Source organism: Phodopus roborovskii, unplaced genomic scaffold (assembly GCF_943737965.1).
Source record: "Phodopus roborovskii unplaced genomic scaffold, PHOROB, whole genome shotgun sequence".
NCBI classification, from domain to species: domain Eukaryota; kingdom Metazoa; phylum Chordata; class Mammalia; order Rodentia; family Cricetidae; genus Phodopus; species Phodopus roborovskii.
In genome coordinates, this window is record NW_026126567.1 from 26,502,258 (window position 1) to 26,520,374 (window position 18,117).

Sequence of the window (18,117 nt, forward strand, 5' to 3'; positions counted from 1 at the left end):
CTTTGGGCAAAGAACTGCCCCCACCTAGACCACCGACTTGGACATGTTGTACTACTGTGCTTACAGGAGACAAACATAGAAGACTGCTGAACCTTGCCAAGTCAGTGTAAGGCAGCCTTTCTACCTCACTGATTCAGCAGTGGTCTGTCAGATACTCTAGGCCTTAGCCAAAGCTGTTTGCACCAATGTTGCTGTGTTACTTTGGGTTACTCTCCAGGTAGCCTGCTGTTTCTGTCCTTGCTGCACCATTTAGAAGCTGCCCATCTGCACTTCCGGTCTATCCTAGTATTGTTATGTTCCTTCTCAGGTCTTTGATGAGGTTGAAGATTAGACTATCACAATTATTATTCTCTCTTCCTAGATAGAAATATTGGGTACTAGACTTAAGCTTTCCATCTGAGGACAACTCTGTAATCTCTGTTATACCTTCACCCTAGAACTAGATATGTAGGTCTTAAGTTTGTATGTTCTTGATTTTCCTTTTCTTAGAGTATACTTGATATTCACTGTCTTTGTATATAGTTTTGTATCAGCCTAAATCTTTTCCTTAGACTAAAAGAGGAATTGTGATGAGATATTCACTCTGTCCTCACCTGTTGCAGTGCCCACACTTACTGTGGGAATGAGATCTTGGGCTGTGGATTTTTGCCCCAAACCAGGGGACCCTGGAGCCCTCTCTTTCTTTCTGTACAGAGACAGAGGGCATCCTTGGGACTAGAACCTGCTGGCAGTCATCTGTTTCTGTTGTAACTTCCTTCTACCTGAATAAACATCTTTTCAGCCCATCTTATTTCCCTGATATCTATTTTTCCACAATATGGTGTCTGTATTATCTATTGTTCCTTTTCAAAGACAATTGAGAGAAAATAAACTCCTACACTTGACAGAAGAGACCTAAAGTCACACACTGGGATGAAGAAGTGTCATTTAAATGCATCTGTGTCATGCCTTGTTCTTCCTTCCCCAAAGTTTTGGATACTGGAATGAATGTTGGAATGCAAGATACAGGTGCGCTTGAAAATGACAGTAGCTCTTAGGTGGAATTCTGATCAGAGAATAGGAAGAAAAGGAGACTTCTATTATGCAAAGAAAGAAGCAAAGTTGATGCATATTAATTAGAGAACATCATACCAGAGTGTTGTGGGATAAGCTTTCTTTCTGCTGTGATGATGTTTTATTCCCATTGGTTAGTAAAGAAGCTGATTTGGCCAATAGCAAGGCATGATAAAGCCAATCAGGAAAGCTAAATCGAAAATACTGTGAGATAGAAGGGCGGAATCTGAGACGGATGCCAGTGAGGCAGCAAGATGTACTAGAGAACAGGGAAGGCGGCCACACATGTGGCAAAACATAGATTAATAGAAATTGATTAATCCAAGTTGTGAGACCTAGTAGAGAAGAGATGGGTAGACAGTATAATAACACATTAAACAACATAAAGAGTAATTTGATACCACCAGAGACTTGGGGTTCTACACCTAATGCAGACAAAGTAGAAGAAAATGACCTTAAAAATAACTTTATGAAGATGATAGAGGCCCTTTAAGAGGAAATGAAAAACTCCCTTAAAGAAATGGAAGAAATGGAGGAAAACACAAACCAAACCCAACCAAACAAACAAACAAAAAACAAAACAAAGAAGAACAACAACAACAAAACAAAACAAAATAAGAAAACCAAGAAATCAACAAATCTCTTAAGGAAAGCTGCAAGGGGAGAGGGGAAATATACAGGTGAAGACCTAGTTAGTAATAAGCCTGAGCAATAGGCTTATTGTAAATAATATTAAGCTTCCATGTGATTATTTTGGGACTGGATAGCAGGGAAACAAAAGCACTGCCTCCTTTTCTATCAAAGGGCCATGACAGCAGCTGCTATGAATGAGGAATTCAAGAGAGAAGATGAGGGTGTGGGGTAAGTTTCCTTTGTAACTCACTACAAAATCCCCTATGCAGTTTCACAGAGCAGTTCATATTAAGCAACTGTCACATTTTAATGGCACTGGGATATTTCTGTGGTATAGGTAGCATGAAAAACTTCACCTTAGATAAAAAACAGTTATATTCAGGGTACACTTTCAAATATAGATGAAAAAAATCATTGATTGCTACCTAATGAAGATGGGTGTTTCTAGAATTTAAAGTGAACTGACTTACTTCGATGGTGATTATGGAAACAGGTGTATTTTGTTTCCCAGTAGCAGATGTGAAAATCACAAAGCTTGTAAAACATCCAATCCATTGACATCATGATGAGACTGGATAAACCCATTTTGTGCTAAATAATTCAAGTTCTCATTAAGGCCAAACTCATCCTTAGTAAACTCATTAGCCATGAACTTCAGTTCACTGAATAAAAGTTAGATGCCAAATGTTTCTCACCATCATATTCAAACCACTAGAAATTAATCAAACTTCATTTGTGGAAACACATTATGATACTCTGCTACTTTGGTCTCAGAATCTTTATTCAAGGTCTATGGGAGATCAAAGGTTCTCTAGTTTTACACACTGGTAATCATGGACACAACATTATGTAGCCAGAATGCTGAACCCCTAGAAAACTGTGCCAGAGATGGGCTGACAGATGGGTTGGTAGCACTTCAAAGTGGGTGGACTGTCATGCTGTTTCATCAAACCATATAATTCTATAATTATTAAATAATTTAATATTTCTTATGTATATTATAAAAATGCATATTTGTAAATAACTTTAAAATGCATTTTATTTGCACTGTCCACATAGAATATAACACAAGCAGAACATTTAAGCATGCCTGTATTTTATTCTGTATTTAATGTTTGTTTTGAATGTAATAAAAAAGAACTTTAAAATGTTAATTTTTTCCCAAGGCTAAATCATATTCATATTGAATAATAATAAAAATTATATAAAATGTGGGATATATAAAAAGCAAGAACCACAGGAACATTGTTTCCATAGGAAAATTCCCTCCACACATTCTTTTCCAAGTCAACAAGATTGCCTGGGGAGCAAATAAAGAAATGGTGTGGGGAGGAAGAATAAAGGGTAGCACCTCATTTCTTTTATTTCTTTCTCATGGAAAACTTGACTACTTACATATTCTTAGGCTTTTTTTTTTTTTTTTAAAGTCATACTTGTATAGAATTTGGGAATTTGGACCTAGGAACAGGAAAGTCATTATGGATCTTAATTAGGAATTAAGAAATTTCCCCTTGTCTCCAAAGTTAGGAGGAATTTATAGCAGCGAGTCTGCTTGAAATCAGTTTAAAGAGTAGCCCAGGATATGGGCAACCTTGTAAGGGCCACAGGAACATTGCTCCTGGGGGCTGTTGATTCTGCCTTCCTAGGATTTAGCTTCCACCTGGGGATTTTCCCACTATGATGTTGAAACCACGACCAGAAAAGAAAGCTGAAGGCTTGTTTCACTCAAGGAGAATGAAATAGTCTCCTTCAGAAAATTCATAAAGCATCTCTCTATTTGTAGAGCTTAATGGTCTGTGCCAAATTAGAGTTCAGCACACTGTGCCTTACTTAAAAAGGAAAAAAATAGCATCAATTTTTCACAGGTAGTGGAAAATTGCCTTCTAGAATTAGCAGTTATTCATAAAATTATTTGTTGTTATGATTTCATTAATTTTAGCTCCCCATGTAGTTAGCCGTCAGTCAACTTTAAAAATCAGTGCCTTAGGTAGGCAAATAAGACGATGGAGTTTGGCAATTATTGGGAAGTGTTTTGTGTCTACCCACAGAGACTTGAAAGCCAGAGAAATGGAGACAAGGGCTTGGATCATGCCACTGTTAACTCAAATAGCTCCTTGCCACACCACAGGATGATGTTGACCCACTTAGCACAGCTTTCTATACCAGCCTTTCTCTCTCTGCACGCCTAGTCATTCAGCATATCTCTGTTCCCTGTCCTATACTTCTGACCTGGGGGACCTGGTGCTATACTCTTGTTTTTCCTGAAACCAACTTTCTCCTATTTCCACTTTTCCTTCATATACCAACACAGCACTTCCTTACTGGCTTCACAAGTCAGGGTCCAGAACTACGAGAAGGAAGGAGTGGGGTCAGTTAATGGTGACATATGATAGGAAGATAGAAAATTACTTTATTTGTTCTTGTTACATATTTTATTGAGCAGCTCCATTAATTGCAAAATGTGATATCACAATCATAGATATCAGTAGAGTAGCCCATTACAAATGAATAAGGCTTGAAATAGTATTTTAAAGTCATCTATGCCAGAAGTCTGATTCCAAGATGAACAGTGATTTGAATAAAAAGGAAGGGGATTATAATAAAAACAGCCACTAGGGCAACATAATAACATGATCTGAAATTCCTTCATTATGAGACACTGCAACTGTGTAGAAGCTGATGAAAGTAGTAATTTATAGTAATGATTGCAATGTCTAACTTAAAAATACATCAAATAACTTTAAATCAGCAGATACGAATGAGAAATAAAATTTTATATTCAGTTGGAGCGCATGCAAAGAGGAGACAAAAAGATAGAAACTATTTTGCAGATGTTCCCAAAATGTTTGATTTTACATGCTTGTACTTGTGTGTGTGTGTGTATGTATGCATGTGTATATCAGTGCATGTGTGTATGTGCATGTATGTATGTGGGTATGAATGCATGTATGTATGCATGTGTGCATTTGTGTGCATGTGCGTGTGTGATCGTGTGTGTGTGTGTGTGTGTTTGCATGCATCCATTTGTCTCTTCCTCTAGAGTACTAGGATTACAAGCATGTGCTTCTGTGTCAGTAACTGTTACATAAGTTCTAGGGATTCAATTAGGTCCTCACATTTACAAAGCAAGCCTGTTATTTACTGAGAATTCTCCCTAGCCCAAAGGCTTTGATCACCAGCATCTAAAAGAAGAAATAGAAATAACTAATGGTCCCAGTGAGTTGTTTTAGAGTATTTCATGGTTCTAGTTCACCTATATTACTTTATAAGTTAAATTTATGCTTTTAGAAAGTTGCCTGGAAAGAGGAAATTGTAATTTTGGATATTAATTTTCATTGCAGCAATTATAAAGAAAGCCTACAACCCTAAAAACACACTTCTGCAGATTCTATATTAATACATTATACTATACATATGTTTGAACATATTATAAATATGCATATAGTATTTCAATGTTTATATGTATAAGTATACATAGTACTAAATGTTTCTGACTATGTCTAATCAAAAAACAAAACAAAAAAACAGATATAGATAACTGGTTAGTTATCTATAGCTACAAATTTTACTAATTTTATATATAAATTTTTAACATAAACTTACTTGCTACTTTTAGTTGATTTTTGAAAAGTGAATAGCTATAAATAATTATTAAACACCGAGAAAATGTGATGGAGCACAATGAATAACTATGACCTTCTATAACTTGCTAAATATAACTGGAATGGCCAAAAAGAAGCCTATACAAGCTATCATGCTTACTATGTGTTAATATTTGTATTTAGAAAGACTCAAAAGAGTGTCCTTAAATTATTTTAAAAAGTTATTTGACACCAAAAAAGGATAATTCATTCGCATGCATGCATAATATGCAGCTTAAGTCAAACATTGCAATAACTAAATCAGTTCTTGCCACAGTCTGTAGGGTGTGCTGTGGGTGGGGTTCCCCTTGCCTCTCACTATTGTGCTTACCTCCACATCTTGGAATTGGTCCACTCCACATCACCTTTCCATCCATGAGAATACATGTAATTGTTTCTGTTCCCTGCGTTTTAATAAATCCTTCCTCACAAATAACAGAAATAGAGCTTCCTAATTGAAAGTTGTCTCCAAAGCGACGGGCGTTGATGGGTATTCCCGGGTCAGGGCACTCATTATGGCCGAATGCTTATCAATGACAAAATGACATAAGCAGTATTAGAAAGATATTTCCATGTGCTTGTAAAACTATATGTAATCATTGTGACTGTTTCAGCACATAATTTGTATGCTAAGACTTAAAAAGTTAAAAGTAAAATCTCTGTGTTTCATTGTGTTAATCATTAGGACAAATCAATATAGAAATCTCTACTATAACTAACTGATTCATATTCCAATTGTGATGAATTTTAACAGTTTTAGGTTATCACCCTTTAAAATTCCAAAACTCATCTGCCAAGAATGGAAAAAAGTCATTGGGAAGACTAAGGGCAAGGATTCTGTCCAGTCAAAAAAAAATAATGCAATTATTTTACAACTTTTCATGACTGTATGACCTTTCCTATCTACTAGCTCTAAAAAAAGAGACTTAATTCTTCAAGGACCACGTCCTAGGCACAGAAGTGTGATATTATCTCATTTAATTCTTAGATGTGCCTGATGAGGACAATGTCAACATGAAGAGAAGTATCAGATTTGAAAAAAAGATCATGTAGCTTGTCTCATGATTTTAGAGTCACCCTTGTATTTTATCTTGTTTCTTTTAGCATGTGTGCTTCGAAAAAGGAGAGCTATAGTGATAATCTGTTTATTTAAACAAATAATAGATTATTTGAAATCATCAAAACATTTTCTCTATTAATCTATAGAACCATATATGTATAATCAAATTTTATTTTACTATGAAGAAAATAAAAGGATACTTCTGTGAAGACAAAGCATCATGGTTTACAAACATAAGGTATATTTAAAATTTTTTTATTATTTGATAATATAATTGTTCTGCATGAATGAAGGCAATTGTTTTAAGTTTTCCAACTAGTCACCATTTCAGTGTTCCCAATTTGCATTATTTTATTTTAATTTTTAGCCTAAATTATACAAAAGATATTAAGGAAAGTTCTAAAATACATAAATATATTATTGGTATATTTGTTTAAATGGCTGCTTTATCTTGTAACCTAAAAATTCTTAATTCTTAAAGATCTTAAATATAAAATTATAAAAATATATATAAACTAAAAATTTATTTTAAACAGATGTGTATATCTTTATACATAGATGTGTTTGAAGAATTTTCAGATAAGTGCCCCATTTCAGAAGCATTATGACATATCACAGTAAGTGAATATAAATGATGCCCAGTTACACATTGCAAACAGATTCATGAGTGATGCTATACACAGTTACCATCGCGTTGAAAGGACACTGACTATACCTTGTTTTTCACTGACAAAACTCAGTATCACTTAGATGAGGGTGGAGAGAAGGGAGAAATGTTTTCTAAAGGTAGTACTGGTACTTGGAGACTAAATTCTATCGGCATCGAACACTTTCACATTAACACAGCAGGTTAGATAGCATCTAACACACAGTGATTGATTCAAGAGAAAGCACTAAACATTAGAGTCACCCTGGCTTCTGACAAAACATTCTCACTACTCACTCGGAAGCATTTTAATCCAAGTTTTCCCTTTTATGTGATTTCATCTTTTGCCACTGTCATAAAGATTTTCAGATGAAGAATGTTCATCTCATCTTTTGAAAATATAAATCGGAATGTGGCTGACACATAACTAAGAGAAAACATACCTGGAACCTAGGGAAATATAATACACACTGAAACAGAGTATTGAGTGATGTGGCCAAAAAGCTAGCCAGTGGTTATTGAATTTTTTGAAAGGTTCACATACCTTCTGTTAAACTAATTTAATCTATACTTTATGTAGAATTACTTTTATATTCCTTCAGTTTGCTTTTATAATTAGGGGTATATAGATCAGGTATAAAATCTAAAAATGCAGTAGCAAAGACAAGACATGATGTTGCCCTGTCTGGTTTTATACCGGACACTTTGAAACACTATTTTTCCTCATTGTCAGCTGCCGCGTGGGGTGTGGCGGTGTGAGGGTGTGGGGGTACGGGGGTGTGTGAGTGTGGGAGTACGGGGTGGGTGAGTGTGGGGGTACGGGGGTGGGTGAGTGTGGGGGTACGGGGTGGGTGAGTGTGGGGGTACGGGGCTGTCTTTGTACAGAATTGGAGATCCTTTTGTCTCCCTCACTCCTACAGCAAGCAGACCTGTTCTGTGGAAGAACAATTGTGTACTGTCATTAATTGTTTACTGTGAGTTCCCTATGGGCTCCTGCAGAGCTAGAGAAAAAAAATATTTTTTAAATCTGACAATTAAGTAGCAGTGAAATCTGGTATAAATTGATGGTAAATTTTAAGAAAACCACCTATTGTACCAGATAAAATTGTAAAAACATTGAAATGGATTTCCTTAAAATGCAGCCTTTCAAAGACAAGTAACACCTGGGAAAGGGAATGTAGTTCATTATCAAGAAGCGCAAAGTGATCCTGAAAAAAACTAGGTCAACAGCTTTCTCAAACACCCTTATCATTGAAACAAGAGGGATGGTTTGTACGATCACATTTCTGGCCTCTACAAATACACTACAGAGATAAACAAGCAAAAACACAACTGAACCCTTACTGTTGTAGGTGATGTTAAAGCCACGTCCGGACATAGAGTGGTCAGCCTGAAACTCCAATCGCAGGATGTGGCTGTTACTAGTGAGGTGAGAGGGCACCTCGGCCCCAGTAAAGGTGCCCAGAATAGGGGAATCTGGTGAGTCGCCATCTTTAACAGCAAGGAAGTCAAACTGGGATTCCAGGTCAAAGTCGTTGAAGGAAAGATGTATCCGGCTCCCTGGATCGGAGATTATTGTCCAGATGCAGTTTAAATTATTTCCATAACCTTCTGGATAATCAGGGGAAAGGACTGTTCCCATCGGTGCAGTGAAGTTAGAGAGGCAAGGAACTGGCAAAAGTAAATAAATATAAAGGGAAGTTTACAAACAGTAAACATTAAAAAGCAATATCTGGACATGCTTTTAGGGTAGTCTACAAATGGTCATTAAGCAATTGAGAATACAACAGGTAATCTAAGTTATCTTTTATAAGGGGAAGGGAAAGCTACAATTTTTGCTTTAGACTTTTGTCTTTCTCCTTTACTGAATAGTGATCTCGGGATTTTGGGCAAGGGTCACATTGTTAAAGTGCACATACAAACTTCATTTTACATATGAGTAAAAGTAGCTACTGCGTCATATGAATGGAAGGCTATGTGCTTGGCTCTGTACAAGTTCATAATTTAAATAAAAGCCTCATGATATTTTATTTATTTATTTATTTATTTATTTATTTATTTATTTTTGTGCTTTCAGACAGTTCTCAGTCTGTAGCATGAGTTATTTAGAACTGGATAAATATGTTACAGGCTGGACAAAATTGTTGCTACTTCAGCATTCCAAGATGAGAGACTCAACGTGGGATTCGCTACATTCACCTCAGCAACACTTCATTTTTCCTCTGATCCTGCCCATGTTAGAATAATCTACAGTTTTTATTTCTCTATATATGAGAAATTTATATAAGTAACCATTAAAACACTAAGGTTAATACAATGCCTGAAGAAAGACGTTTTGTGAATAATAGCAGTTAGGCTAAGTTTCCAAAGCTTACAGAGAATCAATAAGGGTGCTGATATTTTATGACAAAACTAAGGAGGCCGGTTAATATTAATAATAGCCAACAGCTGTCACTGGTGGGAAAGACTAGAAGGACAACTAGATAAAAACACCTATCCTAAAAACAAACAAACAAACAAAAACATGTAGTTCTATATCTTTTCAAAAGTTGAAAACATCTGATCAAAATTTGGAAAGCAGAGGAATTATAGGAAAGAGAAAAACAAAATTACTATAAGTCAATGTTAAAATATTGGTATCATTTTTTCCAGTACTATTAAACACCTTTAACAGAACTCAGTTCTGTTAAATGTTCATATAATGTGTACCAAATTACATTTGTCACACATACACACCACATACACACATGCAGACATACACATACATACATACTATTTGCACATACAAAGTATGTGTACAATCTCTATGGAAATATGTTACATATCCATGTATTTGTATATTTCTGTGTTTGTGTGTATAATTTTGAGACATTTTCTTATTAGGTAGGGCCTAGATTTATTCATCTTTCAGCTTCCATCCAAATGTGTAAGTTAGAGTTGTGCACCACTATAACTGGTTCATTATAAGTAATAAGTGAAAATTTAAATCTACTGTGCATAATTATATTTATTATTCAAACCCCAACACCATTCTTTTTAATGTCTATATAATTTTAAATTAACATTTAAAATTGTATTTTGAAATATGTTTTAGTAGTGACTGTCTTTTGGTTATTTACTGGGAATATTTTTGATAGGTCCAAAAAGAATATGAACTTGAATCTTCAAAATTATTTGCAGAATTTGCCATTATATCAATTCATAGTGAAATATAAAAACCTTATTAAAGAACATAGATCCTTGCAAGCAGAATGACAATTTACTCTTTAGTTGCTTAAGAAAAATGACAATGTTATTGCTTTTTCTTCATCTTCCTATAGTGAAGGTTTCTGATATGGTTATATTTGCTGACTTACTTTATTCCAAGCATCCACACCTGAATTCTGATTATTTATGTTTATGTGGACCTAAGTCACAATGCCCATGTGGTGGTTTGAGTGAGAGTTTTCCTCATATGCATGTATCTTTGAATATTTGGTCCTCAGTTAGAGGAACTGTTTGGGAAGAATTGGAAAATGTAGCCTTATTGGGCTTGGTGTGGCTTATTGGAGAAAGTGTGTCAGTAGGGGTGAGTTTTGAGGTTTCAAAAACCCATGCCTGACCCAGTATCTGTCTGTCTGCCACCTACAGATCAATATGTAAAGCTCTCAGCTAATGCTCTAGCTCCATGCCTGTCTGCCATAATGGCCATAATTGCCAGGCACTAAACTGTTAAAACAGTAAGCAAGCCCCCAATTAAATATTTTCTTTTACAAGAGTTGCCTTGGTCATGGTACCTCTTCACATCACTAGAATAGTAACTATGACAATCTGAATAGTACATTTCCCAATTATATTAGTTTTTTAAAAAAGTTTAATAAGAATTTATTTCAACTTAGTAGTTAAAATCATATTTTGGTTACCTATATTTGAAAGAGTTCACAATGTATTTAATCTCATTATCATTTTAAAAGTACCTTTCTTTGATTTTATTTCCTATTTGGAATGACTTTAGAAGCTGTAAAATGACAGCCTTTAGGCTGAGCCACATTGCAGATAAACTTGATTTGACTGCTTTTGCTTTTTTTCTCCCCAAGCTTTGTAATCATATTGTAAAAGTATGTTTTTTGTTGTTTTTTTGTTGGTTTTGATACTGGAGCTTAATATGTAGTATGTTATAGCATCAAGCTTACAGCCTTCCCCCTTCACTACCAGGTGCAGGGATTGACCTTGTATGCTGTTTTCTCTGACCCTTCCTACTTTATTCTTCAAAAATTTTACACACACACATACATACACACACACACACACACACACACACACACACACACACACACACGATGTGATATGATAGTATCAACCTTCCCCTTGTCCCTCTCAAGTTCCCAGGGATCTACCTCCAACCCATCCATCTTAAATTTCATGTGTCCTTTTTTTCTTTTCCTCTCCCCCCTCTGTCTCTGTCTCTCACTGAGTCTAATTAATATTTCCCATACCTATATGGCAGTGAGGCCATTGGATGGAGTATGAGCATCCAGTGGCTAACCCCAGTTAAGTAATGAAAGAGCCTTTCCCCCAAAACAACCATCAGCTGCTTATGGTTCATCCGTTAGAAGTGGGACCTTGTGGTCTTCTGGATTGTTCACGCTGGGAATTGGGCTGGGTTCTCAGACAAGTTTTGTTTGTAACCATTGCTTCTGAGAGTTCATGAGTGCAATAGAAAAGCCCTACCTAGAGGAGAGTACTATATAGAAATGCTACCTCTTTTCTTTTTGGGGGGTTGGGGTGGTGTGGGGTTAAACATGAAGACCAGACAAGTAATGCTCAGACTGAAGGGATGATCCTGTTCTCCCTCTTTTCTAGCTCATCCATCCCTGCAATCCCTCTCTTGAAAAGTTAATTTATTCTATTGTCTTGGCATATAGAGACTACTGCCCTCTCTTCTCTTGTACTCCCCCTGAGTCCTGGGGCCATTAATTCTATACACATTATAACAAAATGACAGCTAAATTAGTTTTAAAAAAAGGGAAAGGAAAAGAAAAAAAAAAAAAGAAAAGAAAAAAGTAACTGGTACTTTTTTTTTTTAACTATAAGGCTTCATTTACAAATTTAGGTAAATTCAAGTTGCTGCTTCCTGAGATAAAAGATGCATATATAAGTCAAGAAATGTCCAAGCTCACAAACCACATGGAAATTCAGAGAGGTGTGCAGATTTTTACAGCATATATTGTATCCAATGATTTTATAGGTATAGTGCAATTTTTAGGCAATATTAGCAGGTCCACTATAATGATCCAAGAGAAACTGCTTTGAGGAGTTAGTTATTAAAATTATAAGGTAATTGTGCATGATTTCATAAACCAAAATAATGTATTTACAGTCTGAAAAATTTCCCAAAGTTTACTTTTTCACATTGTATGATTATCTTTTTACTGTTTATCTGATTTTATGTAAGAATTACACCTATGTATTTGTGATTTATTCATCTGTATATAATTAGACAATACATTTGAAATGATCAAATGCCTGGTTAAAACATTAGATGCAATATTTTTATCATTAAATGGACTATTGGGTTTAGTTGGGAATAGTTAAAGGTTCCAAATGTTGACACATGCCTATAATCCAAGTACTCAGGAGGACAGTTAAGGAGATACTATCCAGTGTTGTATAGTAAGTACCAGGCCAGCCAAGAGGACATTTCAAATTAAAAAAAAAAAATGACTAGAAATTCAAGAATTTTTCAGATTGCTTTAAGGGAATGATATTCACACTATTTTTAACTAAGTATTCTAGCATCTGATAAAATGTTTTCAATTACTTTTTTATTTTGAGGAGAGGTATGACTCAGAAGTGAACACTTGTCTAGCATGCCACAGCCATGGAATCTATCTCTTTTACCACATTTTTTTTCTTTGATTGGTGGTATGATTTATAACATAATAGATTTTCCATTATGAAACCATTATTATCTTTCTGGAAGACTGTTTGGAATAAAAGATCATCAATGAAAATATTTTATGTACTTCCACACTTTATATGGCAAAACAGATATAATTTAGCTTTCCTGATGTATTTTCTTCTTTTTCCAAAGAACTGCACAGGTGACCTTTATTATGGATAAGAACTGTCCCTCCACTAAAGGTGTTCCTCACCAGCAGCTCTGTGCATTTTTTCCTCTGTAAGAAATTTTTATGCTAGAAATGCAAACAAAGAATTCAAAATATAGCACTTTCTTACAATATAATGATGACTATTTACTTGAACATAAATGTGTATCAATAGATAAAGATAATATTCCTGTAAATTTTATTTTAAATAAGCTGAAAATTTAATTCATCTTGAAAAGTATGTTTTTGTAATCCTAGCATTTAATATAAAGGAAACATTAGTGGATTATATGCTGGGAATTCTTTGGCTTACTGTGAACAAACACCTCCTTGACAAACTAAATTAAAGTATTATAAATAGAAGACTGGCCTTAAATATTTTAAGTAGTTTTAATTACAAATAAGCATGTATTATCCTATGAGAGTAAGTGGGATTATTAGAATTAGCAATGCAACCTAATTTCCATAAGATGTGTGTCACCAACTTGTTAGGAGAACACATGTAATATATATATTTGCAATTACCAAGTGAACTATGTTAGCTTTGTTTAAATCTGTAATGAAATTTATAATTTGGCATGAGCACACATGTTAAAGATAGTATCGCAAAGTGCTACTCATTCAGAAATAATTACTTGGTTCCAGTTCTTTGCAATTAATTACAAAAGCAATTATATGCAAGGATGGGGTAACATATGCCATCTAGAAGCAAAGCATTTGGTACTCACAGATACAGATGGGTATATTTGCAGACCACTGGTTATTCTCTTGACAAACAATGGATTTCTCTCCAATTAATTCAAACCCAAACTGGCATTCAAACCTTAAAACATCACGATTAGAAAAACCATCGCCTTCTCTAATCCCATATAAAGGTGTGCCAGGATCGCCGCAACTTTCTTTCTCAATTTCTGTAAAATACAAGCGGTAATTTAAGATGAAGGCATTATAGATCCATGATACCCACATTACACATGTGCTCAATATCCATTTTCAGTGTAATGACACTTCAGAGTAGAAGGATGGGTTCATTTTCCAATCTTAATTTTATTTCTGTTCCAATACTCTCATGCACTGACTTGATGAACCAAATTTGCATTGTAATTTGCCCAGATAAATTTCTTGAACCAGTGTTCATTGGATAATTTAAAGGAGGATACATTAGTGAATAATGATTCTTCCTCTCTGGAAGTAGAATCCCACTGAAGATTTCTAAGCATCAGGCAATAAATACTGAACATACAATGAAGAAAAAGGTTGATGAGAAAACAAGAGCAAAGAAATGTTTGTGATGTAGGGTGATAGTGACAAAGATTTGGAAAGTATCACTACTCTTATACCTTTGTATGGCAATGATTTAATGGAAAAAAAACATAGATGATTCTTCATCAGAAAATGTCTTTGGAACTAATCTAACAGTCCATGGGAACTACCAATTAGCCTACCGATGATTAGCTGCAATGACATAGCCAACTCCCACTAAACGCCATTTGTAAATGTTCTAATACTTCCTATATCACCATATGAGAAACCAAGATTCCTGTATATTAACCCCCTGAGGGAAAAAACCCATATCCAAACTGTATCCAAACTATAGTACCACACATTGAAAACCTGGAGAACTCTGTATTTATTTGAAAGGTCTAACTATACCTTCATATTTTAAAAGCAAATGTGTTTACTTCTTTTGGGTTCTATAGTACATGGTATATATAATTTATATAGCTTATATCACATATGTAGTATATGTTGTGCATGTATTTATTTATATATGTATATATGTATATGTACAAATATATGTATACTTATAATTTTTTATTTAGCTGTGTGTCTCTTTTCATGAAACATATATTTTCCACTTTACCTTCCAAATGCCTATATGTATGGCTCAAAAATATGTTATTAGTCACTGTATATGAATTTACAAAATAACATGTAATAAATAAATAACTGATCATGTATAAATGAAGGGTTGGCATAGAAAAGGACATGAGGTTATTCTTAATTAGCACTCATGAAATGGCATACTTTACAAAGCTATATATAACTTATATAGGAATCATGTAATGATCATATTCCAGTTATGTCTTTTGAGTAATGTAAGCCTTCTAGTAGTTTTGCTCTTGAAGCATATGAGTTCTAGACACTTGCTAATTGATCTTTTACCCTATGATTTATACTCTTCCCCTATGGTGAAAATAATGACTAACCCACAAGGACACATCACTGCAAGCATATTGTGCTGTCACGATTTCTGTGGACAGACATAAGGAGCTTCTCATCTTGGCTGATTTGGGTATGGAGGTCTAAAAGAGAGTGGTACTTCTGATCCATAGGGATGTTTAGGCTCCATTATAAAAGCCAACATTACATCAAACAGTCATTTTCCATATAGTTGTCCTCTGACCATCAGATGGGATAAGTACAACACTTTGTGAGTTTCCTTAAGTTCTGAACATGCTTAAGTGGTGTATTAGTTTCTTTTCAGTTGCTGTGATGAAACAATGACTAAATAAGCTTGAGGATGATAGGGTTTATTTCATCTTAAGCACATCATTGGGAGAAGCTATTCTAATTTGCTTTAAATTACTGTAATACAAACCATGGACACAAGGAATAAAGAGAAGTAAAGGCTGGAGTTCAAGAAAGGAACATGGAGGCAGGAAATGAAGAAGAACCATAGAGTAGTGATGCTTGCTGATTTGCTCTCCATGGCTAGTTCAGCACACTTCCTTATACAGCCCAGGGCCAGCTGCCAAGGGGAAGCATCAGTGACAGTAGGCTGTACATCACCATGTCATTCTCCAACTAAGAAAATGTCCTGCACACATACCCATATGCCAATCTGATGAAGGCAATCCCTCCATTTAAGTTCCTTTTTTCCAAGTGACTCCAGTTCATGTCAACATGACAAACAAGGAAATGCCCTTTAGACATACCCACAAAGCAATATGATGGCAGCAATTTTTTAGATTCCCTCTCCCAAGTGTATCTAGTTTACAAAGCCACCATACTTCAGATTAACATACCACTTATTTCATTCAGGATACATTCAATTTCCCAGAGAAAAATCAATTCAACATAAGAAGAAATTAGCTACTCTCCCAATGCATCTAGTTTTTATTATTTCATAACAATCTCATGCCTCAGAGTGTAAAACAAGACTGGGATTTTATTAACAAATGATGCCTCCACTAGGGCTCATGTAACTATGAGTCATTCTCATCTAAACTGGAAAGGGACAAAGTAGGTATCCAGTCCCCATAATCAGAGCCAATAATCACAGAACACTACCTGTTTCCCTTCCTTTTCTTCCATATTTTGAAGAAAGATGAATGAGGTGAATGTGATTGACGGAGAGAGATGCTAAAATAAATGAGGATGAGAGGTCAGAGGAAATAATCAGAGAACTCTGAATGCAGTGTATTGGGAGCAATAATAGAGATATTAAATGAAAAAGGCTAAAGTTTGTGGAAATGGCTCTTTCAACACATTTTTTTTTTATTTTTAGTCACCAAGTTAACTTTGATCCTTGGCTATTAACATAATGTACTCTAATTTTTAATTCCATCAGATTTCCTACCAAAGAGTGATATCTGGCTTTAAAGTGACATAGAACCACACATTGATGCCACTCTAATGTGACAACAGTTGACACAGTAATTCAAATGTCTCACAGAGAAGCCATGTGGTTTAAAAGAAAGTGGTCTGTAAAAGTAGCAGTTTTGCTAATTCTTAATGTTATAAAGGCCCCTGGGAATCTCATTACCCCAGAAATGGGCATGCAAAACTTAAGAAATAAGAGAACCACATGTCTCAAAAAGTCCTTGCGAGTTAAACTGTGACTTCTTTTCAACAGCTCAGACAAATGAGACCACAGTCAACATTTACAGAGATAAAGGGAAGGGAATGTATAGCTGCCTGGCAAAACCTAATGAGGTATGTGTGTGCAATAATAAAATCACAAAACGTTTTATAATCATAATGAAAGTTAACAAAAAATACAAAAGATACATTTTAAAAGTTACTTAGAGGCACTTTTTAAGAAAAAAATGGCCAATCTCTTTTGAAAAAAATATAAATACCTAAAATCTGATAAGACTTTATACATCAAGTGCATGTTTTATGCATTTTGAATCATGCTGTATAACACATTTGAAATTGTTAAAGTCTAATTTATTATTTCAACTGAAGGTGGGATGAAGGAAGTCCATGAATATCCAGATGAAGAATAAACAGTTATTTATTTGTGGAGCACTCATACAATGATAGTAAATAACTTCCATGGTCTTCAGCTCCTGGAGATGCAGCCTCTGCCCTGCAGGATGCTTCAACTACAACTCAAGAGTGAGCTAGCCCTTCTTCTTCCTTATAAGGGGTCATGTCTGCACACACTGAAGCCACACCCTAAAGTGTGGCTACCACCCCGAATCCACTGACAGAACAAAATGCCCCTACATTCACTGAAGAATCCTCTGTAACTTGCCATTAGGTGGTACCCTTTGCACAGGGCTCATTGTTTTTACTTTGAAAGGCCTTCAAGAGAATACTTAAGCATTTATCTTCAGTTTGGTTAGAAGTGCTTCACAGCATAGGGCAGAAAATCCAGAGATATGATCAAAAGTAGGTTAGTTGTATAAATCTCACATTAACAGCTCACTATAGATTATTTTGGTGTTAATTTTTTCAGGTAGCATGTTCTTATTTGTTCATTCACTCATTTATTCATCAAATTACAAATCTATGTGTTATTTTGAATAAACTTCTTGAAATTTTGCAGTGTTCTAAATTTTGGGACTGTCTAAGTGCTCAATGCTGAACATACTAGAAAGAGATATGCAGAGAGCCATTTAAAAGTAAGGGAAAGAAAGTATTTTTAAAATAAGATATATTAGAGACATAGTATGAAGTGGAGAGTGTTTCCTGTATCATCATGTGAGATGACTCAGCAGAAAAGAGTGCTAAGTGCATCATGTACAGCAGAGTTTGTATCCA

General features: G+C 35.0%; 1 protein-coding gene across 1 annotated transcript in view; it reads right to left on the reverse strand.

The window, feature by feature from the left end:
- Csmd3 (CUB and Sushi multiple domains 3) overlaps positions 1-18,117 on the reverse strand; it is a 1,059,412-nt gene that overhangs the window by 377,755 nt on the left and 663,540 nt on the right. Inside the window, exons 14-16 of the mRNA XM_051202442.1 lie at positions 13,851-14,033; positions 8,378-8,704; positions 5,659-5,853 (exon numbers count right to left, since the gene is read on the reverse strand). Coding sequence (XP_051058399.1) covers positions 5,659-5,853; positions 8,378-8,704; positions 13,851-14,033 — 705 coding nt within the window. The remainder of the gene's footprint in view (positions 1-5,658; positions 5,854-8,377; positions 8,705-13,850; positions 14,034-18,117) is intronic.